Source organism: Mytilus trossulus, chromosome 1 (genome assembly GCF_036588685.1).
Source record: "Mytilus trossulus isolate FHL-02 chromosome 1, PNRI_Mtr1.1.1.hap1, whole genome shotgun sequence".
Taxonomy (NCBI): Eukaryota; Metazoa; Mollusca; class Bivalvia; order Mytilida; family Mytilidae; genus Mytilus; species Mytilus trossulus.
Genome location: NC_086373.1, coordinates 112,375,632 through 112,402,656, shown reverse-complemented (window position 1 = coordinate 112,402,656; position 27,025 = coordinate 112,375,632). Strand labels below are relative to the sequence as shown.

The 27,025-nt window shown below is 32.1% G+C and overlaps 1 protein-coding gene across 4 annotated transcripts in view; it reads left to right on the top strand.

Annotated features, from left to right (window-relative positions):
- The first annotated feature begins 3,556 nt into the window (after positions 1-3,556).
- Positions 3,557-27,025, top strand: part of LOC134698126 (structural maintenance of chromosomes protein 2-like) — a 36,230-nt gene continuing 12,761 nt past the window's right edge. For all 4 annotated transcript variants that reach the window (XM_063560419.1, XM_063560427.1, XM_063560437.1 and 1 more), the window contains exons 1-15: positions 3,557-3,810; positions 6,686-6,835; positions 7,256-7,417; positions 7,867-7,977; positions 16,460-16,597; positions 16,839-16,916; positions 17,664-17,876; positions 18,231-18,420; positions 19,051-19,105; positions 19,647-19,767; positions 21,764-21,882; positions 22,983-23,121; positions 23,580-23,726; positions 24,831-25,035; positions 26,446-26,581. In XM_063560419.1, the coding sequence (XP_063416489.1) occupies positions 3,643-3,810; positions 6,686-6,835; positions 7,256-7,417; positions 7,867-7,977; positions 16,460-16,597; positions 16,839-16,916; positions 17,664-17,876; positions 18,231-18,420; positions 19,051-19,105; positions 19,647-19,767; positions 21,764-21,882; positions 22,983-23,121; positions 23,580-23,726; positions 24,831-25,035; positions 26,446-26,581 (2,132 nt within the window). In that variant the 5' untranslated portion in view covers positions 3,557-3,642. The remainder of the gene's footprint in view (positions 3,811-6,685; positions 6,836-7,255; positions 7,418-7,866; positions 7,978-16,459; positions 16,598-16,838; positions 16,917-17,663; positions 17,877-18,230; positions 18,421-19,050; positions 19,106-19,646; positions 19,768-21,763; positions 21,883-22,982; positions 23,122-23,579; positions 23,727-24,830; positions 25,036-26,445; positions 26,582-27,025) is intronic.

The following is a 27,025-nucleotide window of genomic DNA, read 5'->3' as shown; positions in this document are numbered from 1 at the left end:
TGCGATGTTCTATTTTTAGACATTGCGGCCATCTTAATTATTGGGCGGGGTCATCGGATACTTTTTTGAAACTAGATACCCTAAGGATGATTTTGGTCATGTTTGCTTTAATTTTGCCAGTAGTTTCAGAAGAGAAGATTTTTGTAAAAATTAATGACGACGACGAATAATGAGAAAATGAGAAAAGCTCACTTAGTCCTATGGTCCAGGTGAGCTAAAAAGCAAAACGGACAAAAGGCAACGGACAAAAAGCAAAAGTGTCGGACAAAAAGCAAAATTATCGGACAAAAAGCAAAACGGACAAAAAGCAACGGACAAAAAGCAAAAGTATCGGACAAAAAGCAAAATTATCGGACAAAAAGCAAAACGGACAAAAAGCAACGGACAAAAAGCAAAAGTATCGGACAAAAAGCAAAATAATCGGACAAAAAGCAAAAGCGGACAAAAAGCAAATTGCGGACAAAAAGCACCGTATCAGTCGTTTTTGGGGTCCTTTATAGTTTGCTAATCGGTGTGAACCAACGGGCTTCGTGTTGAAGGTCGTACTTTGACCTTTATTGGTTTACTTTTATAAATTGGGACTTGGATGGCGAATTGTTTCAATAGCACTCATACCACATCAGAGGCGGATTTAGGGGGGGCAGGGGGCCCGGCCCCCCTTTTTTGAAAAAAATTTGGTTGCTTATATAGGGAATCACCGAAGCGTGACTGGAGCGGGGCCCCTCTTAGGTCAGTCAGTGGACCCCCACTTATGAAAATTCCTGGATCCGCAACTGCACATCTTCTTATATCTAAGTAGTTGACATTTAAGATTGTTTGCCTAGTAAATTGCTAGTAACACTGGGTTTAGAATCATAGTTGTCGTATACGAAGCGACTGAGTCGTGTATCGTGGATTTCGCAGAGGTCGATCCTGCGAAACACAACTACTGGAATTTATAGACGATGTCTCAATAAACATGGAAAACGGTAAACAAACAGATATTTTGGTCATGGATTTTTCTAAAGCATTCGATAAGGTTTCACATTCTTTTTTAACTAATAAGCTTCATCATTACGGGATACAGGGGGAATTAAATTACTGGATACAAAACTTTCTTAGCAATCGCAAACAGGCAGTAGTTCTAGAGGGGAAAAAATCTGAGTATGTTGCAGTTGAGTCAGGGGTTCCACAGGGGTCAGTTCTTGGACCAAGTCTCTTCTTGTACTATATTAATGACATTCCAACTGGTCTAACATCTACAGTACGTTTATTTGCAGACGACACAATAGTTTATTTGGCAATAAAATCAAACTCCGATGCATTAACATTACAAAAAGATCTAGACAAACTTGCATCGTGGGAAACTACTTGGAAAATGGCATTCCACCCAGATAACTGTAATGTAATTTCAGTCACCAGAAATAAAAAAACCAATCACATTTAACTACACATTACACAATCATTCATTAGAACATCTAACAACAGCAAAATATCTGGGGGTCACCATCAGTTCCAACCTTAAATGGGATGTGCGTATCAACAACATATGCAAGAAAGCTAATAGCACACTAGGCTTTCTATGGAGGAACCTGAACATAAGTTCAACATCCATTAAAGAGCAAGCATATAAGTCCCTAGTAAGACCATCACTAGAGTATGCCTGCTCTGTTTAGGATCCATACTTACAACAAGACATAGATAGCATTGAAAAAGTTCAAAGGAGGGCTGCCCGTTTTGTTACCAACAAATACAGAAACACCTCAAGCGTTGGTAACATGTTACAACATCTTGAATGGCGCAGTCTCTCTGACAGAAGAAAAGACTCCAGATTGGTAATGCTTTACAAAATTGAACACGAAAAGGTTGCAATTCCTAAAAATAATAAATTTATTCCTCAAAAAAGACAAACAAGACATTCTAATTTGAACAGCTTCCAAACTCCATCCTGCAAAACACAGTACAGAAAAGAATCATATTTTCCAAGAACTATTACCGACTGGAACAAACTACCAGATAACATTGTAAATTGCACTTCAGTAGACTCTTTCAAATCTTCAATCTCAAAGCATCAATATTAATTACAACATCTTACTTTATTATACAAAACATTTTATATTTTTAATTTTTCATATTTTTAAAAAAACTTGTACATTTTTTCAATCTATGTCTTGTTGTAAGTTTCTCCTGTGACATAATCTTCAATTTGTTGAAGGCGGTCACTATATGGTAGAAGAAGTATCACTGTAGCTTATCAAGTTTTAGTTTTTGATCTTACACCCAGGTTCCAGACACTACAGCAATACGCTAAAATTAGTCGTACTTGGGCTTACATGGAATTATGTGAATTGTCAAATTCCCTTTTCTCACTTTAAATCCCAAATTTCTTTTTCTCATTTTTATCTTTCTTTCATTTTTTTTACCATGGGGCAACCGGCCACAACTTTACTACCGAAATGTACACAGATTTTGTAAAGAAAAACCTTGACAGCTTTAATCCTCTCATAACAGTGCCACTAAATATATCATGTATATAATACTAGTCAGTTGGGCCAAGGACGTATATGTTAGTTATGGTTTATTCCTTGAATGCCAACATCCTTTGATTTACCTACAATTTACCTGTAAAATTATGTTGGCATTCGAGGAATAGGTGCAAGAAGTTATCACAACAAAAGTGCATGCTTTTCAAAACAATCAGTCTAATTAAACAGAAAGGTATATTCCAGGTAACTAAATCACATTCCTGCTTGTGAAGTTGTTTGAAATTCATTTATTTGTGTAACTGCTTGAACCAATATTTTCTTCTCTAAAAATAAAACTTTGAAATTGTTTCATCACTAAGTCTTTGGACTTGGATGCTTTTTCAATATTTCTATAGTTTTGTGTGCTGTAATATCCTCCTATTTGGAATTTCTCCAAACTTGTATATCCTCATACTTTTAGCATAAAAAAAAGAAAATTTTGAATAATATATTATTTGTTTACAGACAGGGAACACAGAAAACAATACATGTAACATAAGTCAACATATAAGCAGATTGACAAAAAGCACTATAAATCTTCATAGAATCTATGTCTTGTAATATTGTTGAATATTTTGTACCAGCAATTTTTTATTTAACAGTCTATTACAAGTGTAAAATTCAATTAAAAAGTTAATATAGTATATTTAATGATAGAATATTCAATATGATATGGATTTAGATAAATCTCTAAAATCCTTTTTTTAGTTTGAAATAATTGTATTTAACTAGAATTTCTTTAAATTTTTAAATAACTATACAAATCCTTGGTTTCACAGTTTGAATATGTTTTGGCTTTTATTGTTCGTTTAGCAGGTCTTGCTGGTATGAAAAAATTGTCACAGGCGGCTGGTAGAGCCGGCACTAGACCCTCAATATAAAATCATGACTTCCATGCAATTTTATAATTGAATTATTCCGAATTCTCAAACAGCTCAATTCCATATTACCGAAAATGGTCACGCTTGGAAAATATTTTATCCGGAAATAGTATCTCGAGTACAACCGTCAATTGTTTTGATTCGTATGATTAATTTCTTACTTCCGTTCAGTCATGCGCATACAATATTATTTTTGAGCGCCAGTTTGAAATGAAAACAGACCAATGATTTAAAAACAACATTTACAACTTTTGACAATGCATATTAAATCTATGGTCGTAGACGGCTTTAAGTCGTATGCCCAAAGAACAGAAATCAACGGTTTTGATCCCCTTTTTAACGCTATAACAGGGTTAAATGGCAGTGGAAAATCAAATATTCTGGATTCTATTTGCTTCTTACTAGGAATCACAAACCTTTCTCATGTAAGTTTGTTTCTTTTCATTACTGAGCAAATATTTAAATTTACACAAGCTCAAACGATGTTACCAAGGGTTACTGTGGATATCTTCAATCCTCTATTTTTTGGCTGTATATCACACCTGTTGCCAGTGTTGGTGCATATAGATTTTAATAGAATTAATTTTTATCCTGATCCTTACGGTCAATATTATCTGACACAACTGATCTCCGACTCTGTCAGCTTTTTCATCTTGCCCTCTTTGTACTTTACTTCTCTTAGTATTGTATTACTGTATTTGTTATGTTAATTTGTTAGATGCAGGATCAGAGGTTAATTTGTGAATCTGGGTCCGTACGCCCTGATTCATGTTCGCTCTAGTACCTGTTCGCCCAGGGTCCATTCGCCCTGATTTTTATTTTTTTCTAATTGTTGTCTAGTAGCATAATTTTAAGGAATTGATCAAAATATGTTAAGTTTGATGAAAAATTCACGGAATATTTATATTGCCGCAATCAATTTCATCATTTTCCCTTTGATTGGAGTAGAATACTGGAATACAATGTATTTATCTTTATTGATATTTGTTACAGAGATGGGTCCGATTACTTTCAATGTAATTGATTAAATAACAATTACTTTGTCATTTGTACGATTAAATTAAATTAATGATTACATCATTTCTGAGAGTGTCTGATTAAATTAATGATTACATTGGCAAAGTAATCATGATTACATCTGATTACAGTGAATTAAAAAAAAACCATTTTGCATGATGTGAATTCAATGACTAAATGTTCAATATATAACTATAGCATTTTTTAGAAAGTATTGTGTTTGCTATATTATAAAATGATAACTTCAAACTTCATCAATTTAATAAACCTCAAAAGTTCACTTCATACATACATGAACATTGTGTCACTGGTTACGACCCATTGCACTCTATCACCATTAATCTCTGAATTATTTTGACTTCAATAGAATATAGCTTTATAAAAAGCATTTGCTGTTTGTCTTCTGACATATTCTAGACTTTAATTTATATTTGTTTCAAGGTGTAGTTTATGGGAGTTAAAATATGGATGAAATTGTACCAGTTTAATCAAATTGTAAACAAATTACAAGTGCTAAAAATCATTGCATTTTACATGTCCAGTCCAAATACATACAATTTTAAAACTAAGAATATATATTTTATTCTTTTTAACTTATTCCCATACTTTTTTTAACAATATTCATTTCGGATTTTATTTTTTTGCTCAAGTATATATGCTTTTAAATGCATAAACACGTTTTAACTTTTTTGATGATAATTTTATGAATTTTACCGTTAAACTATATTAATAATGTATATAACATGTGTTAAGTGTCTCATAAGTCAAATTTATGACTGGGTATTGATTGTTTTATTGTATACTGTGATTTGTAAATATTGTCAATCAATATGTGACACTATAATAAAATATATATATTTATAAAAAAAAAAAAAAAATCATACAATTTTGTACTAATTGAATAAATAATCACATGTCTGATTTATCTTTTACCATATATATTGTCCTACAGCTATACTCAGTTGGTAATTGCAATAAAAACAAACCTTAATTGGTTTCCTACCTGTCAATTCAAAGATGACAAAAATCACAACATTAACAAAAGATTATAATTAAAGGTTAAAGGAAAGTATTACTTGAATATAACAGTTATTATCAAATATATATATATGCACATCTTTAAATTGTGAATATATGTACAATATCTTTGACTAAGGCCAGAAACATATAATTGTATTATATGTCTCTTCTTTGGCTATTGATGACTTTTCAAGATTGTAACAGTTTATTTTTACTGAAGTATACAAACCAATTGTCATGTTTTACAAAAATAAAAGTAAACCAAACTATCTTATTAAACATGTTCAATATAAATTGAAAAAGAATAACAAAAAGTTTCCTTTATTGACCATAAACACAGTGTAAGATTTTTTTCATTGTAATCAGAATGTAATCATAACGTAATCAGTATTACAGGGTATTTTGAAAAGTAATTTATTAAATTAAATAACATGTAATCAGATTTTTGGCTGATTAATGATTACAATGATTACTTGAAAAAATGTAATCAATTACAGCTGATTAACAATTACAATTACCCCAACTCTGATTTGTTAACAAAATAATTGTATTCAGTCATTCACTTATGTATGCAGTATAACCTAGACTAGTCTCAGAGTATTATAATGAATGAACTTGTAAATCTTTTTTACAGTTCGTACATTTTTTTTAAATTAATTTCAAGCTGAATATATTATCAAAACAAATTTGTTTTTATAATATTATTAATCCATCAAAAGACAGGTATCACAATAAGCAGTGATCCAAATTATTTTGTCATAAAACAATAAATTAATGATCCTTAACAAGCCATAAACTTTTAGATATTTCCATGTTTCCATAAATTTCAAGAATATATACCATAGAAATATATTTGATTAAGTTTATTCAACTTCAATGCCCTGAATATTAATATTTTTTAGTAGGGCGAATGGACTCTTAGGGCGAATGAACTCAGGGCAAACGGACCCAGTGTGAAGATGTTACTAGGGCGAACGTTTTGTCAGGTTCAGGTTTCTTCTGCTGTGTTCTGGTCATAGTGAATCTTGAAATCGCTCTGAACTCCAGAAAAATATGCTCCAATTATATCTTCGTATGTTCCTTTCCTTGTTGGTGCTTTAGTCTGTATCAATATCTTTTCCATCAGCATCCAATAAATTATTGTTAAAGTTATAATAGATTTTTTGTCCTTTTTGTACAAATTATGATTTGTACAGGCACTACATGTATTTGTACATTTGTCAAAATATAATATACCAATTTTTCCAATATTTGTTATTTTAGGTTAGAGCAACAAATCTACAGGAACTTGTATACAAAAATGGTCAAGCTGGTGTCACTAAAGCCACTGTCAGTATTACATTTGACAACATGGATAAAAAGCAAAGTCCATTGGGATATGAACAGTATGACGAGATAACCATTACTAGACAGGTAAAACATGAATTATTGAACAGGAATCAAATCATCTCTTGTGTATTCCCTAGGGATGCACAGGCTATCATAGGAGAGATTATTGCACAATACAAAAAAAGTGACAAAATCACTATCAACACAAAAGAAAATTGAACATTTTGAGATCATTGGCTTGCATTTCTTTTGGTTTGGGGCAACACAGGTATACACATTAAGCAATTGTTTGTCGAGAATTTCTGTAGATTTTGAAATATACTTTAGGTAACATTGATATAAGATGCTACAAAAAATGTATGATAATAGATAAAATATATTTGATAGAGAATAGAGAGAATAAAAGAAATAATGGAAGCTTTTAAACTTGTCATATGTGATAAGACACATATTCTGTTAATCCTATAGTACAGTAGATACACTTACAATGTTGTATTATTTCAGGTGGTTATTGGAGGGAGGAATAAATACCTGATCAATGGTAGTAATGCTAACAACACCAGAGTACAGGATCTGTTCAGATCTGTCCAACTGAATGTAAACAATCCTCATTTCCTTATCATGCAGGGCAGAATCACTAAAGTACTCAACATGAAGCCTCCAGAGGTAATATAAAATTAAAAGATTGGTATATTACCAATGAGACAATTCTCTACCAGGGACCAAATAAAATCAAAGTTAACAACGATAGGTCACTGTAAGACCTTAAAGAACTTATAAGCAAAACCCATACTGCATAGTCAGTTACAGTATAAAAAGACCAGGAAATTAGTAATTTAACAGCCTGATTGATGTTAAAACAATGAACAAAATACAAATAAGATATATACACATGATATATGCTGCCCTATATAAGTATTGTCTTGATGATTGATAAAGCATGCTTGTTTGTTATTTGTTAACTATAAACTATGTTCACCTTGTAAGCATGCTAATGTCCACATTTCTCAACACTACCATGTTAAAGCTGTATGAGCAAAAAAAAAGTTCTTTGAAACTTTCAAACCGATTGTCCTTTGTATAACTTTTGACTATATCCCTGTTTACCTTTGTAGATATTGTCCATGATAGAAGAGGCTGCAGGTACCAGATTATATGAAAGTAAAAAAGAAGCTGCACAAAAAACAATAGAAAAGAAAGATGCTAAACTTCGTGAGATTGATACAGTAAGTTATTAAATAGCACATGATACATAAGTATCAAATCAGATTACTTTGGGTGTATGAAACACTCATAAAAACTATATAGTTTAGTTTTGCCAACTTGTCCTTGATCCAATCTACATCCTATTTTGATGAAACAATTAACTGACAAGAAGGTGAATAGGCTTTGAAGAAATCCTTATAAAATGCTATGAACTATTTTTAAAAATTTGGTGAATTCTCTTAAATGCACATCTTGAAAAGATTATATTTACATACTATTTTTGTTTAACATAATATCTCCTTCCAGGAGAGATGATTAACGATTACTATTACACATCTTGTGTGTAAACTAATATTACAGATAAGAAAAACTATTTTCCATTGTATTACATGAAATGCATTGAACAGTGTGTATTTGCATACATTTTAGAAGGTGTTTGACTTGAGTATAATGTTCCTTCATTGGATGAAATTTCTTTATGAAGTGCATTGCCCATTTTTTAAAGGCAGTGCTTTAAGGCCTGACTTTTAAGTCATGAGGTTCATCTTTTCATACGCAATCTTTGCAGGGGGTCTTTTGGCCAGAAATAGATCCGGAAATGTTCGAATTTCTCCTCTTCTTTTTATGGTATGATATGGTTTTTATTTCTTTCATTTACATTGGGGACTAAAGAAACGATCAGTGTGTTTTGTTTGTTTTATAGAACTTGTTATGAGTGTGTATTTTGCATTATAAGCAGTCAACCTGACTACAAACTATCATTATGTGTATTCCGTGCGGAAAGAGGTCGGGTCAATTTCGAGTGTTATCTGACATCTAAAGATTCTTTAATTAGTTTTGAAAAGTCGACTGAACATGATTAATATTGCATATTCTATAATTCAAAGCGGAATTCGGTTTATGAACGAGAAACTGTAAAGCGTTTTCAATTTCGGTATTAGTTATGTATGCTGTCTACGTATTATCCTGGTTCCCGGTACTACGTTCCGGGTATTAGCTTTTTGTGTATGTGATGTGTAACATTACGATCGGGTACCAGCCAATCTACGTGTGTATGTGTACATGATTTCCCGCCAAAATGACCGTTTTACAGCTATGGAAAAAATAGTCTATAAACGTTCCGTATAATGATATGCAAATTCATAATTAATCGTAACTTTTTTTATCTTTGTATAATAAATATAACAAAATGGATTCCACAAAATTGAAAATAGCATTATTTTACGAGGATTTCTCATATTTTTCTCACTTCCGGCGCAGTAATACGTATGTTTTGATGAAGCTCGAAGAATTTGACAAAGTGAATTGAGAAGGAAACGGATAGATATACGTCCTTGCTATCAGGTAAAACAATTTAAATGTACAGAACAAACACATTTACTTCACACAAATAGTACAGGCTTAAGCTTTTTATTGTCTTATACACGACTGTAGTCTAGTCGACGGCGGTGACCCACAAGGTACGGGTCATACTGGGTCAAGTCTAAATATGTAAACATATCCACGTGCTATTAGGTAGAAAGCATCGTAATGCAATATCTACAATTTTTCCTCCTTTATACATCGTTTAACCAGATATATTTCTCCTTTATAAATCGTTTAACCCGATATATTTCTCTCAAATACACTTAAACACGGGTTGTATGTACGTATCTTTTCTAGTGTTTTCTTGTCCTTATTAAAGTTCATTTGTTGATGTTTAAATATTTTTGAACGACTGAACACAGGAGTGAATGAATGCAACAATTATATATACTGAAGACTTGGTCTGTACAATGATAGTGTACGTATATCATACTGATAATTATTCTAGCAGTAATTATGTTAATTTAGGATGTAATGACAGGAATTCATGAGCTATGCCTCAGGCTTTCTGAAAAAAATATCAATGACAATGTAAACAGGAACAAAACATTGACACGAATGCTGCTCTCTTCTATATTATAGTTATTTAGGTATGTGTGTTGCACAAGTTTAAAAAAAAAAAAGTTATAAAACTTTTTTTCAGGGCACAAACCCACTTTAAAGAGACTTGTCTACTGCCATACCCATCCTAATTTCGTGCACCATTTGCAAGCAAGAGACTGAATGGTTTGCAAAATTAAAAATCAGGACGGTGTCCAATTAAAACAAAAGAACTAAACTGGATGAATATTGTAGGAGAAATCTAGAGGAAAGTTTTGATTTGTGAAATTGGTTTTCCTGAAAAGTCATTCATCCTAGCCCGCAGAAAGGAACTATAACTGTCCACCACCAACTGACGAGCTTATGTTGAGCTTCACATATGGAATTACTCAAATACCATCAATGTCTGTGTTTTCAGCACAGATTTCACAAGTTATGACACAGCTGTGTTTTTTTTTATACCTGTTTATAGAGTTGTATACCAAATTTTTTTTTTTTTATCAATAAATATATATTTCTTTTCATTCATACCAGTAGATTTTGCCTGGAGTTAGAAACATATCTGCCAACTTTTCAAAATGCACATGGGGGTTTTACATGAAAGATGGTTAATATAGTCATACAAAACCTTCAAGGGGGGCTTCAAATGGAAGCAGGACAAGTCGCCCCACTGGCTAATCGCCCCACTTTTTAAAAAACCGCCACAAACTGATTTATCAAATCGCCCCACATGTGAAATTGGTTAAATCATGTTTAATATTACTCCTGCCAACTCGCCCTACTTATAAAAAAACGGTAATATTTAGATTAATAATATATATATAATTAAAAATAAAAACTCGCACCACTTAAATGAAAACTAATGTACACAGAATACAAACAAACCGAAAATTAATTTACTTACTATTATTGATATACTGAAATTATAATTCTAAAAAAACCCTGATTGTTGAAGAATAACTAAGTTTTGAAGCTTAGTTATTTGCATAACAATTGAAAAGAAACCTGTTAAATGTATCATAATGCAATATATGGAATTGAACTTATATTCGATGGGATAACATCTTTTTCCATAAGTGGGGTGAGTTGGCATTACTAAATTCATCCTGGTTAATAATATATTTATCTAGATTTCACCGATTTCCATTAGGTGGGACCAGTTGGCAGGAGTAATATTAACGGGATTTAACACGGTTCACAAGTTGGGGCGATTTGGTAATCCAGGTTGGGGCAGTTTTTTTGTCGAGTCTGCAACTTTTGTCGCAGAAAGCTCGACATAGGGATAGTGATCCGGGGGCGGCGGCGATGTTAGCTCAGTTCTTAAAAGCTTTATATTTTAGAAGGTGGGAGACCTGGATGCTTCATACTTTGTATATGGTTGCCTCATGTTACGAAGTTTCCGTCAGTCACATGTCCAATGTCCTTGACCTCATTTTCATGGTTCAGTGACTACTTGAAAAAAAAGTTAAAATTTTTGTAATGTTAAATTCTCTCTCATTATAAGTAATAGGATAACTATATTTGGTATGTGCGTACCTTGCAAGGTCCTCTTGCCCGTCAGACAGTTTTCACTTGACCTCGACCTCATTTCATGGATCAGCGAACAAGGTTAAGTTTTGGTGGTCAAGTCCATATCTGAGATACTATAAGCAATAGGTCTAGTAAATTCGGTGAATGGAAGCATTGTAAGGTGTACATGTCCAACTGGCAGGTGTCATCTGACCTTGACCTCATTTTCATGGTTTAGTGGTTATAGTTAAGTTTTGTGTTTTGGTCTGTTTTTCTTATACTGTTTGCCATAGGTCTTCTATATTTTGTGTATAGAATGGTTGTAAGGTGTACAGGTCTACCTGGCAGGTGTCATATGACCTTGACCTCATTTTCATGGTTCAGTGGTCAAAGTTAAGTTTTTGAGTTTTGGCCTTTTTTTCTAATACTATATGCAATAGGTCAACTATATTTGGTGTATGGAAATATTTCATGATCTACATGTCAGTCGCGCAGGTTTTATTTGACCTTGATCTCATTTTTTACAATTCATTGCTCAGTGTTAAGCTTTTGTGTTTTTGGTCTGTTTTTCTTAAACTATAAGCAATAAGTCAATTTTATTTGTTGTATGGAAGAATTGTTAGCTGTACATGCCTACCTGGCATGGTTTATCTGACCTTGACCTCATTTTCATGGTTCAATTGTCAATGTTTAGTTTTCTTGGTTTATGTTAAGATTATGTGACAGTTGTAATAGAGATTTCCAATAAAATGACATACGTACCTAACTCGACGTATGCACGTAACGGGACCGGTTATTGCTAACCAATTAATTTTGTTAAATGCGTTAATCAAGTTTTAACTAAGTAATCCTAAACTATGAAACCCATTCATAATAAATGTTATCAATATCAAATATTTCTAAGATGCTGAAAAACCGAAAGAAATCATGATTTCTATATATCACGTGATTATTGATATTCCCGCTTAAAATTCACTGTCATAAGACCACGTATATATACGTATCTTTACCTATCATACGATTCATTGGAGTTGTCCTTCATGGTTTTGACAATGACTTTGATTTTCAGAAAAATTTGCAAAATTTAATGAACCTATTATTTGATATTTTAATTGTATTGATTTTGTTTGTCGTTATTAGATAGATTCTTCTTTTTGATTTTTTATGTTTTATAATATTTAATTTCCGTGGGTATTAATTTATATAGATTTTGTCGTAATTTCAGAAAAAAAATGAGCTCAAATTGTTAATTAGAACGTGTCTCAGTTAAATTTTAAAACTGGGATTGCATCATACTTTATTAGTATCATTTCAAACGTTCTCTCCCTCTGCACTTAATCTCCTCAATTTACAATCTTCTAAAAACAAATTCAGCAGGGAAAACGTACGTCAACGGTAAGAATATTTAAAAAAAAACAATACAGGGCATGTACTTCTTTAAATTTTAGTAGTTGACATATTCTTTTCTTTCAAATGAAAGTCAACTAACATTATAAAAGGAAAAATGTAGTTGATAGTAATGTGTGTAAATAAATGTGTACACCAATTCGTTAGATTGTAATTTAGAAGGTGTACTTGATTATCAATTGATGACTAATAACCTGCATTAACCACTGTGGATAGTAAACTATCAACTTAGTATAGCCTGTAATTTGCTAAAAATATCCTGTCCCCAAGTATTTCTAATTAAAAGTGGATGACAATGTCAATTTACATAGCTGTTACATTTTTGAGACAACTATAATGTCACTTCAGTCTTTACGGGAATTTTCTTTTACTCGTATTATTTCAATTAGAAGTAGATTCTAAAGCTATCGCGTATATTGATTAAGTTAGCGAAAATTTTAAGTTTCAACTTTTGTCTCGCATTGGAGGTATATATATATTTATAAAACTATGCAGGATCACCAGTGAAGGTGTTACACGACTGAAGAAAAAAACCATTTTATATTCATAATTATTATATCTGTATATGGGATTGACTGGTAGCAAGCAATACAAATTCAATTATTCTGTTGGACCCCCTGATCGAATGACTTTAAGACTGCATTTTTTGGCTTCTCCACCAAGCATGATGCGTTCACGAGCAAGAGCAGGTATTGGTTTACTCGTAGAAAGACAAGTGTTTCTTTATAGTGGTTACGCTCATTTGTTAGCTAGCATATGAAAATGCTACTCTTAATTGTCGGGCATGCCTAAAAAGGTATATGTATTTATCATTATAATTAATTTTCATCATCCTCAATATATATGTAATATTTGTCGCTGGATATTAGACACATCAGTATCATCATCATCATAAGTGCTATAGCTTGAGGCATAATCTTCGTCGTAAGTACATGTATTGTATATAGCTTGAGGCTTCTTCGTCGTAAGTATAACGTGAGGTTTAATTCTTGTTTTATATTTCAGCCGGTTTATGTCGAGAAATTATTTTACGCATGCATATCTATGATACATAGTTTTTATAAATATCCAAGTTATAGCCAATCATAGAAGTATGTTTATCAAATGATCATGATCACAATTAAAACAGATAGATAGGGATTGACTCGTGAGACTGAAACGAAGCATAATAACAGCTAGCCATTTCTAGTACTTCCAAATACTAGTAAGCTCCATGTACCGAAATGATAGTATCCACAGCTGCTGAACACTATCTTTAAAATAACTACAACTAATAAATAAAGAATAATTATCCCGTTTATAATATTGATTTAGTACTGTTACACCATTGTCCTAGTACGCATGTGACTGTTCTAAGTCAGAAAATTTTAATTCAGTGCTTATCGTTTGTTGTTGTGTTTTCGTTGATTTTTTTTAAAGATTAATTTGCCTGTTAGTTTTTGTTGTTTTACATTTGTCATTTTGAAGCCTCTTATAGCTGACTATGCTGTATGGGCTTTGCTCATTGTTGAAACCCCTTCGTTGGACTATAGTTTTTAAAATTTCTGTGTCATTTGTTCTCTTGTGAAAAGTTGTCTCATTGAAAATCATACTACACCTTGATTTTTGTATATATCACAAATTAAGAATAAAAAATTCATAGACAATCTAGAAAAGCGAGACCTTTTGTCATGTCAAAATTACAGAGTATCTGTAGGACCATTAGTGGTCATAATTGTATAGCAGATTTTAAGTAGTGCCCATGTGTCCATTAGATTAGACGTCAGTATCACATTTTTGTATTCAGTGATCGGTATGGGGTTTGCTTATTGTTGAAGGCCGTACGGTGACCTATAGTTGTTAATGTTTGTGTCGTTTTGGTCTTTTGTGGGTAGTTGTCTCATTGGCAGTCATACCACATCTTCTTTTTTATATATACTAAATCACGGAAAAAAGACTAATTCAGTTCGTAGTCTTAAATTTTTAAATCACATACGAGATGCCTTATGTTCAGACATTGTTTTTTTTTTAAAGTATTTATCAAAGTCAAACGACAATCATTTACGGTTTTTTTCGTGCAATACAGTTCGTGATTATGGCCGGATCCAAGATATTTGAAAGAGGGTGACTGACGAGCGAAGCGATGCATAAAACAATTTGGACAAGTATACGCTAAAACGATATTGTTAAAAACATGAGATTTTAAAACTTATTTAGCGATCGAAAAGGGGGAGTACGTCCACTACCCCTGTATCCTCGGATGCAAGTTTAGGTATACTTAAACAAAAGCCACGCCCCATAATTTGGTATAGGTAAAGACGAGAAATTACTTTTGAAAAATATATCATTGATATGAATTTCTGCCCACATCAAATTATCTCCAATTAAATTATAGAAAAATATTATTTTGTTTTAAAAGTCGAGTACACCTTTTACATTCGGGTGTGTTGGAATTTACTTTAAACGTTAAGTCTTTATAAAACAATAAAGAGGCAACCATCTCGCTTCGGAATTCTTTATTTTAATATTAGTATGCTAAATGTCGTCTTGGTAGTTTTTAAAATTCATAATGTGAGAAGAACTAAAATATGGGTCAAGTGAAATGACAAGAAATGATGGGTGTGTTTGATTACAAGTTGCTAATTTACTTGTTCCATTATAGTATTTATGTCAATAAAATCATTCAAAGTTTAATGACAAAATATTTAAAGAGTAAACAAAAATAGTTGGGGTTGAATTTTACTGAAGGCATATTCCAGCAACAATGCGTGTTCAAAGTGCAAAACATGCATGCAGTGTATGCTCCCCTCCGTCATGCTTCAATGCAGTAGGACGACATACGTTGAGTTAGGTCGGTTATGTCGAGTAATGTCATTTTATTGGAAATCTCTAATAAAGCTTTATAATTAGGATTATCAACATAATATCAATGATTAGTAAAGAAGGCGAGACATTTCAGTGTGTGCACTCTTGTTTTTAAAGTGGGGCGATTTGTCATGGATTCCCTTCAAATATATTCTAATGTGGTTTTTGGCTTCTTTGTGCATTAACAAGCTCATAGCCATTGTTGAATTAATTGTTTTCTTTAAAATAGTCGACAAAATTGCTCTTACAAAATTTCCATTTGGGAGCCTTGAGCTCGATGGGGGAAATACTCTGCAAATACTGACAGTTGCCAGGTATGGTCATCAAAAAAGTTGACATGTTACTATGTACATTTACCATTATGTTACTTGGTGTTCTTGCTATAAACACAGTACAGAGACTAGTCAATCTTTGTGAACTATTTTTTATGGGAGTCATAGAATATGCGTATACAATCAATAATTAAAAATAGTCTATTTATATTGAAAAGGAAAAGTTCTTATATGTCTAAAGAAGAGGGACAATGACACCAAAGGGACAGTCAAACTCATAAATTTAAAGCAAACTGACAAGGCCATGGCTAAAAATGCATTTCATGGGAGGCACAGAAAATATACTGTAAACATAGACTATAGATATAGGTGAACTAGGTACAAAAGAACTCTGAATCTTAAATTCTACAAACCACCTCTGTTCTATGGAAGATAATGGTATAACTGGACTAGAAATACACACAACCTGTAATTAACTGCCTTTACAGCGCTTTCGCGCTTTGATTTCTATAATGTAAGAATTTTGAGCCTATCCAATGTTGATACAACTGTAATTATATCATAGGTTGTTAAAGAAGACATAACACCAACAATGACCAAACTAAAAGAGGAGAGATCATCATATCTAGAATATCAGAAAATTATCAGAGAACTGGAACACCTTAACAAGTTATATATAGCTTTCCAATATGTGTGTGCTGAGGTATTTATACTTTAACATCTATTCAAGTTTTATATAGTTTTCACTGTAGAAAAGGTAATTGTCTCTCACACAAAGTTGAGTTCCATGTAACTCCCTTATTATTTTTGTGATTTTACTTATTAGTATCATATTCAAATTTTTAATTAATGTACCTTCCATTTAATTAGCTTAACTTCAGTTATTGTGGCTATTAGGTCTGTCAGTATCAATTAAATTTTAAATAACTTTACTTTTTATCCAGGAAAGAAAAAAGAAATCAGCTGACGATTTGTTAGAGATGCAGGAAACAATAGAGAATACTAAAGTTAAAATGGTCGAGGTGAGATATAGATTGGGACAAGTTGAAATGGTCAATTTCTATCACAGCTAGATCATTTTAAAATAAATAAGATCATTTTTTTAAAAATGGTTGAGGTTTGTACATAAAGATAGATCATTAAAGTAAAAACAGTCAATGTTAGGTAAAGCTAGATCATTGAAATAGTAGAGGTCAAATGGTTCATTTAAGTTTTAAATCACAATAAGGTAAAGTGAGATTAATAGTAGCTTTCTAGTACAATGATCATGAACTAATTCAATAAGGGTGTAATCGATATAAAAGTCACATTCTTAACTACAGTCTTTGTTTAAAAAAAAAGAAGGTTTTTGGCAGTGCCATATGAAATTTAACCACTCTGCTTAGTTTTGGCAGTGCCATATGAAATTTAACCACTCCGCTTAGTTTTGGCAGTGCCATATGAAATTTAACCACTCTGCCATGTTGTTGGCAGTGCCATATGAAATTTAACCACTCTGTCCTGTTTTTGGCAGTGCCATATGAAATTTAACCACTCTGCCAGGTTTTTGGCAGTGTCATATGAAATTTAACCACTCTGCCAGGTTTTTGGCAGTGCCATATGAAATTTAACCACTCTGCCAGGTTTTTTGGCAGTGCCATATGAAATTTAACCACTCTGCCAGGTTTTTGGCAGTGCCATGTAAAATTTAACCACTCTGCCAAACAACAGCATTGGTTGAAAATGTGTTATCATTAATGTGCATTAACAAATTTTTAACTCTATACTAGATGAATGACCAAATAAAAGAAATAAGCCAGATACTAACACGACTGGAGAAGAAACGAGACGAAGAATCAGGAAGTGTATTACAGAAGTTAGAACATAATCTAAGTGAGAAACAGAAAGTAGAGGCCCTCGCCCAAAGTGCTGTCGACAATAAGAAGGAAGGTCTTAAAGCAGAACAGAAAAAAAGGAAAGATCTTGTTAAACAGTCAGATAATGTAAGTTTTAATCTGTAAAACAGTCAGATAATGTAAGGAAAGATCTTGTTAAACAGTCAACATACAGTTCTTAAATGACCTTGACACCTCCAGCATGAGTGGAAGAGACCAATTTCCATTATTTTATAGAAGAGAATGCTAGGCCCACTTTATCCTGTAATGTACTGTTCAATCACACCTATATTGATAATACACCAAATTAAGAAATGAATTAAAGGCTTCATAATCTTATACTGACAATTTAATTCAAGTGGTATAACAAATCGTGAAAGTTAAAACCTATGCCAATGTATGTGTCAAGAGTATAAGCTTTATTAAATTGATGATTAAAAAAAGGTTTACTTTTTCTTTTAGGATAAGAAAACTTTAGAGTCTAAACAAAAAGAAATAGACAAAGTGGCCAAAGATTTGGAAAAACTACAAGCCCAGAGTAATGAAGACCAGGAGGCTTACACTGCAGCTCAAAATAGATTCCAGGCTGTCAGTGCAGGTCTGTCTAGTAATACAGATGGGGAAGATGCAACACTCAATGATCAGTTATTAAGTAAGTAGCCCTACCACTCAGATCCCATCATTTTTTTGGGAACTCTTTTTTGCATGTTTTCTGTTTGGCTAAGATTTTAGATTTTTACCCTACAAAAGACCAGTTTCAATTGATCTGTAATTCACAAAGTCTGAATTCTTCTTATCAACATTAAACAATATAAACTATGACAATAAACATTACACAATTTCAAACCATGACAATCAACATTACACAATTACAAACCATGACAATTAACATTACACAATTATTAACTATGACAATTAACATTACCCAATTACTAACCATGACAATTAACATTACACAATTACTAACCATGACAATTAACATTACACAACTACAAACCAGGGCAATTAACATTACACAATTATTAACCATGACAATTAATATTACACAATTACTAACCATGACAATTAACATTACACAATTACAAACCATGACAATTAACATTACACAATTACAAACCATGACAATTAACATTACACAATTACAAACCATGACAATTAACAGCAAGACTAGATGATTGAATAAAGGAAAATATTTTGACATATGAATGCTGTGGTTATTTTATTTACCTTCAATGTAATTGGAAAGAAATGTTAACTTGTGTGTCTACTTATTGTGTTTTAGCTGCCAAGAATGACATCAGTAAAGCTCAGACAGAAACAAAACAGGCTCAGATGAGGTAAAAGAGAGAGAAGCTCCATTAACGTCATAAGATTATAGTGGTCAAAATTGATGTTGTTGAAATGTAAAGTAATTTGTCAAAAAATTTAAGTAGGCAAATGTGGTATGATTGCCAATGAGACAGCTACCCACCAGATACCAAATAACATGGCTGTAGGTGAATATAGGGCATTGAAGGCCTACAACTACTAAAAAGTTCATACCTGACCATTTAGTAAGCTTTAATAAAAGGACCAACATGACAAAATGTATAACAATTTTTAACAACTGTATGATCAATAATTGAATAACAAACAAAATACAAATAAGGCTGACACAAACCGAAAATAACCACTGAATTAATGGTTCCTTTATTTAAAGTGTCATATGACAAATATGATTAGATTTAAACATTTTTTTAAGCGGTTAAAACAGTCCCCCTCACCTGGGATAGTGGTATACAACAACACACAGTATGAACAAACTGTTCAACAACTTATAAGAATCCATTGGAAATAGTTTTATTCTTCAGATATTTACTTTAATGAATTATTACCTAGATTAAAGCATGCTAGAGATGAAGTGAAGAAGAAACAAGCAGAAGTGAAGAAAACAGAACAAGATTACAAGAAAGATACATCTGCTTATGATGCTATCAAGAAAAACATGCAAAACTTAGAGGTAAAAATATTGTCAATTACCATTAGCTCTGCTTATGATTCTATCAAGAAAAACATGCAAAACTTAGAGGTAAAAATATTGTTGTTTGGACATAATCAAAAGCAAATATGCCAAACGTACAGATAAATACAGTTTCATGAGAAATGTATGCAAAATTTAGAAATAACAGAATAATACAAATGATAATTTTATCAATGCATTGGTTGGCACAATTTGTCCAAAAAGTAAAATTTGCAATAGAATCATAACATTGTATTGAACACCATAGAGAAAACCTTTGTTTTATAGATAAAGAAGCCATCAAGACATCATATCTAAGTCTGTCAAATACAACTGGTAATACAGCATTTAATGTAGCTGTTTATTGTACATGTTAATAACCAAAAAATATTAAACAAGGATTGATTTTTTTGTGATGCACTAATTTCTGGATTTTAAAGTATACCTAAGATGAACTATTAATGTGTTTTTGATAAAATTCAAGTTCCAAGTTGTCAAGAGGTCAAAACTATGACATACAGTATCCATAAAATACAATGTTTCATTGATACAACCAATTGGTACCAACAGAAAAATGGATACCACAGTTTGTATTTTAAAACTTCAGAGATTAGATGATTTATTATCTTTTTTTTTATATGTTGTGTACAAGTTATCATTTTGTACAAATTGTAATTTGTACAAAAAGTGCCTGTACAGATTACAATTTGTACAAAATTCGACTAAAATTCACTTACAACTTGTACAACAATTTATAGTATGGATTGTGTTATAATAAATAATTGATACACACTATAGAACCTTCTTAACCTTATTTACAAAATGCAAAAACACTCAGAGACAGCAAATGTAATTGGTACATGCATGCCAGTTAATTATTATAGCCAAATAGAAATTGGCCCCTGTGACAATTCTGATCGATAGAATAATAAAAAATGTCATCAGTGACAATTCTGATAGACTTATAGAAATTGGCCTCTGACAGAGCAAATTCTGATAGTATTATAGAAACTGACCCTAGTAAAAATTCTAAAAGTATAATAAAACTTGGCCTCTGTGACAGTTCTGACAAAATAATAAAAATTGGCCTCAGTGACAATTCTGATATCTGCCCCAGTGACAATTTTGATAGTATCATAGAAACTGGCCTCGCTAAGAACTCTGATGGTATAATAGAAATTAGCCCCACTCAAAATTCTGATAGTATTATTGAAATTGGCCTCTGACAGAGGAGATTCTGATAGTATTATAGAAATTGGCCCCAATAAAAATTATAATAGTATAATAAAACTTGGCCTTAGTTACAATTCTGATATCTGCCCCAGTGACAATTTTGATAGTATCATAGAAATTGAAGCAATTAGGATAACACTAACGTTGAAAAATAAATCATATGTGCCAGGAACCGTGCGCTGTCTGACTAACAGTTCAAAGACAAATCACCATGAAAAAAACAGAAATTATAAGAACTTGCTATTGGGTATAATGTCAGTACGATCGTACCACAACTAGTCCTCTATACATTTGTCTAATAATTGCATCTGGAGAATTTTGGTACAGTATTTGAACTGCTGTAGGAATTTTTTTTCACAGCAATATTTGTACACTTCCTTATTCGCCATAAAAGCAGGAAAGTTTTTTTTATATTTTTGGGGCATATAAGAGTGTGAAAAGCAAAATTTAATGATTCTGTGTTATTCCCATTGCCATAATTCACTCACATACTCAAACATATGATACAGAAATATTTCTGTATTTTGTTAATAAGGTTGATTGTGTGGTCATGGAATACAACTTCTTTGGTGTGTATCAATGCTTTTATATAACAAGATCCATACAATAAATTATTGTACAAGTTATAAGTAAATTTAAGTCAAATTTTGTACAAATTACAATTTGTACAAAGTCAAAATACAAATTATAATTTGTACAATATTTTTGTACAAATTATAATTTGTACAAAATGATAACTTGTACACAACATATATATAAATAGAATGAAATGAAGAAATTGGGTTATGAAGAAGGAATAGATGAAAGGTTAGCTGGAGAAAGAAGAACATTGTCACAAGAAGTTCATAGACTGAAAGAACAACTAGATACTTTAGAGGCCAGGTCAGACTTATTGAAATCCTCAACAGTAGATATATATTTACTCATCTGTCTTTAAATAAATTTGGCAGGTAACTGGCCCAAAATTTTTTTTTACCAAATTTTCATCAACTATATCTATGAGGCTGGATTTTTCTCCTCAAGAAACTTGTCGCCATAGTAGAACAGCAGTCCTGCAAGTTTTTATGAAACTAACACAATGCTTAGACCAAAACTTGCAGACAGATTTATGATTTGGGAAGCGAGTTGCATACCCTTTTATAGTTATGCACTTTTATTACTTGGAAAATTGCTAATTTTGTTTGTTTCTGCACTGTTTCTTCAATTCACCTCACCCAAATTTTATTAAACTCATTCATAATGCTTAAAAGTACAAAACTTGGACAGAGATCATTTACATGGTGAGTTATTTACTGTTCTACAGTAATGCCCCTTTTTAACTTTAAAAAATTGGGAAGCCTAAGCTGGGGCATATATGTCCTCAGAACACATTCCTTAAAAAATAATTTACTCTAATTCACTAAACATGGTGACCTGCTTTACAAACTGAAAGATTTTAGCTAAATGTGCATAGATTTTGAGATATAAATTTAGAAATCAATGAGTATATTTAGGGATATTGAGATATGTATGATAAGGATAAAATGGAGGCGAAAGATACCATAAAAAACTGGTTTAAACAATGGGATCTACACAGTAACATAGTAATGTGGATTGCTTTAACTTCTAAATTTACAGTTAATCAAATATATGAGGATGGTTAATGACAAACAGTTGTAACGTTTAATTGATTAATATTTAAATGCCCCCACAGCGTCAAAGAGGCCATTATGGGTTACTATTGTCCATCCATACATTCAAAAATTAATTTCTGTTCTCTTTCTTTAGTTTGCCACTCAAATGTTACAAAACTTAAACACAATGCTTTTTTCCAGAAAACATATTTATTTCAAATTTTAGTGGTTTCATTTATACATTTCACCAGTGATGTCCCTTTATAATGTTATATGCATGCAAGGGCATTATCTGTGTTCAATGGACTCATTCTCCATTTATTTTGTAATGCATTTAGGGTATAAAAAAATATAATTTTAATTTTGCAGATTTCCCCACTTACAATTTGACTACAAAGATCCAGAGAAGAATTTTGATAGAAGGAAAGTTCATGGTCTGGTTTGTAAACTGATAAAAGTTAAAGATGTGAAAACTGCAACAGCATTGGAAGTAGCTGCTGGTGGAAAGGTAGATATCGCTACAAACTCATAAACAAAAATGTCAACCTAAAGTTGCAAGGTTGTCTCTCAATTCATTGCAAATAAAATAATTTGACGAATATTACTAATCTATTGACCTAAAATTAAGTTCAAGTCAAATTTCAGTGTGACATTTGGTGCATTTTTTTAAGCATTCAATTTTAGCTTAATATAGGTGACAAAACATTGTTTATTTCACAGGTATTTTCAGTGTACTTTACCTGACTTATAGATTGTAAAACTTGTCAAAATGGTAATACAATCGTTAAGAAGAAATTCAAATTAATTTGTGTACCATGCCTTCTACATTAATGACACAAATGTTCAATTTAAGTCCCTTCCCCCTTGAGAAAACCAATTTTTTACTGAGTCTACTTTTTTTTATGTATCCTTAATTCACCCTTATCCTATAACATTTGATATAAATTTTAGAGTTTTATTTTTCAGTTATACAATGTAGTTGTGGATACAGAAGTTACTGGTAAAAAACTGCTTCAGAAAGGTGAACTGAGGAGAAGATATACAATCATACCTCTCAATAAAATATCGGCCAGGTGTATAGATCAGGGAGTTGTCAGGAAGGCAGAGGATCTTGTAAGTTAATTAACTGATAGAGGGGGTGATGTCTATTAAGAAGTAACATCAAACTTGTGGTGCACACTGAGTAACTTGCGTAGTGGGTTATACAGGCGTTTAGTGTGCATCACATTATTTCCAATAGACAGTAAAAATATTACAGTCATTCCTTATAATCTAATTCTAAATTCTATTTTAAGCATTGATGATTTCAAAGTCACATGACAAAATTACGTCTATGATCTGTTAGACAAAACACTGTCAGCCAATCTGAAGACGTGTTACATCCAAAATTAAATTGTGATTGACGACAATCTTTTATTCTATTTAGAGTTGATAAAGGTAGTTTCCACACAGTATTGTCCTTGGCTGTGAAACATGTTCTATTTTTAGATTGGTAAAAGTCGTTTCCACACAGTATTGTCCTTGGCTGTGAAACATGTTCTATTTTAAGATTGGTAAAAGTCGTTTCCACACAGTATTGTCCTTGGCTGTGAAACATGTTCTATTTTTAGATTGGTAAAAGTTGTTTCCACACAGTATTGTCCTTGGCTGTGAAACATGTTCTATTTTTAGATTGGTAAAAGTCGTTTCCACCCAGTATTGTCCTTGGCTGTGAAACGTTCTATTTTTAGATTGGTAAAAGTCGTTTCCACACAGTATTGTCCTTGGCTGTGAAACATGTTCTATTTTTAGATTGGTAAAAGTCGTTTCCACACAGTATTGTCCTTGGTTGTGAAACATGTTCTATTTTTAGATTGGTAAAAGTCGTTTCCACACAGTATTGTCCTTGGCTGTGAAACATGTTCTATTTTTAGATTGGTAAAAGTCGTTTCCACCCAGTATTGTCCTTGGCTGTGAAACGTTCTATTTTTAGATTGGTAAAAGTCGTTTCCACACAGTATTGTCCTTGGCTGTGAAACATGTTCTATTTTTAGATTGGTAAAAGTCGTTTCCACACAGTATTGTCCTTCGTTGTGAAACATGTTCTATTTTTAGATTGGTAAAAGTCGTTTCCACACAGTATTGTCCTTCGTTGTGAAACATGTTCTATTTTTAGATTGGTAAAAGTCGTTTCCACACAGTATTGTCCTTGATTGTAGAACCTGTTTCTATTTTTAGGTTGGTAAAGGTAATGTTAACACTGCGTTATCATTGATTGGTTTTGAGAAAGATCTGCAGGCAGCAATGGAGTTCGTGTTTGGTTCTGCATTCATCTGTAATGACATGAACACTGCCAAGAAAGTGACATTTGATGAGAGAATCATGAAGAAATCTGTCACATTGGAAGGAGATTCCTTTGATCCTGCTGGAACATTAACAGGAGGTAGGTCAATATATGGGACATAACGAAACATACACAGGAGGTAGGTCAATATATAGCACATAACGAAACAAACACAGGAGGAAGGTCAATATATGGTAGCAATACACAGTTAGAAGTTAAGTTTCACATTATGGCCATGGTGAATTTTTTAAATATGAAAGTTTTTGTACAATAGAATAGATTTTTAGATAATAGAAGAATAATATAACCTTCTTAGTTGGTTTATATGAACATTTAGATTGTTTTCAGCTTGTTTTATAGGCCATTTATATGATTGACAGTCCATATTTTCCTATTCGTACCGCCCATTGGTCCATAAATTATTGTAGTGTTTATCAACAAAGATTTTGTCCTCAATCTTTTCAATTCAATTTTATGGAAAAATGAGCAGAAATGCTAATCATTTTTTTTGGACCACTTGATAGATATAAACCTATGGTTTCAGGAAAGGTATCGCTGTAATTGATTGAAATTTTCCTTTGGACAAAATTTTGGAGACTTTTGTGACATGTTCATCCCCCTTTTTTGCTATATTTTGTATCAAAGAAATGCAGATTGTTGACATGGTTACACCCAAAAGAGATTATATTTTACCATAATGACCATTAGAAATCAATTCTATGGAATATTCTCTTTCTATGAATATATACATGCATAACACAAACATTTAAAAGCCTTATTCATGTTATTTGTTAGAAAGGAGGGGAAATAGGGTGTTTAAAAATTATGAGTGTCAATTTTAAGTTTTTTTCTTAACTGTGTATTGCTTCCTATAACACATAATGAAATATTAACAGGAGGTAGGTCAATATATAGCACATAATGAAACATGAACAGGTGGTAGGTTTTAAATATATATATAGCACATGATGAAACATAAACAGGTGGAAGGTCAATATATAGCATATACTGAAACATTAACAGGTGGTAGGTCAATATATAGCACATAATGAAACATAAACAAGGTGGTAGGTCAATATATAGCACCTAATGAAACATAAACAGGTGATAGGTCAATATATAGCACATAATGAAAGATAAACCGGAGGTAGGTCAATATATAGCACATAATGAAACATAAACAAGGTGGTAGGTCAATATATAGCACCTAATGAAACATAAACAGGTGATAGGTCAATATATAGCGCATAATGAAAGATAAACAGGAGGTAGGTCAATATATAGCACATAATGAAAGATAAACAGGAGGAAGGTCACTATATAGTGCAAAGTGAAACATTAACAGGAGGTAGATTCATATATAGCATATAATAAAAAGTTCACTATACACTGATTACTCTTTGTTTTAATATATTATGTGTTGGTCAATATATCTTTGTCCTTTATTTAGGTGCCAGGGCTGAGATCAGTTCTATTCTGTGGGTTTATATCTCCTCTTTACTATTACAGGTGCCAGGGCTCAGACCGGTTCCATTCTGCAGAAACTTCAACAGTTTCAAGAAACAGAAACACTATTGAGAGAGAAATCAGAAAAATTGCAACATATTGAAAACCAACTGGCTTCGATAAAGAAAACTGCTGATAGGTATTTATTTATATACTTATTCTATATAAGTGTACATACTGGATACATATTATACTAATATAACCTTTGTATGAGGTCGATACAAGGATATATTGACCTGAAAGAAGTATATTGACTGAGGACGAAGTCCAAGATGAATAAACTTCTTTGGGTCAATATATCCTGTATTGACCTCGAACAAAGGCTATATTTTTTATTTTATTAATTTCCGACCATGTTTGTATCAAAATCTTCATTTGATTTTGTGAGAAGTTTATAGATATCATATTGTTTTATTGACAATAACAAAATATTAATTGTTGTTTTGATTGCTTTTTTTTATGCCCCACCTACAATAGTAGAGGGGCATTATGTTTTCTGGTCTGTGCCTCCGTTCGTTTGTCCGTCTGTGCGTCCGTTGCTTCAGGTTAAAGTTTTTGGTCAAGGTAGTTTTTGATGAAGTTG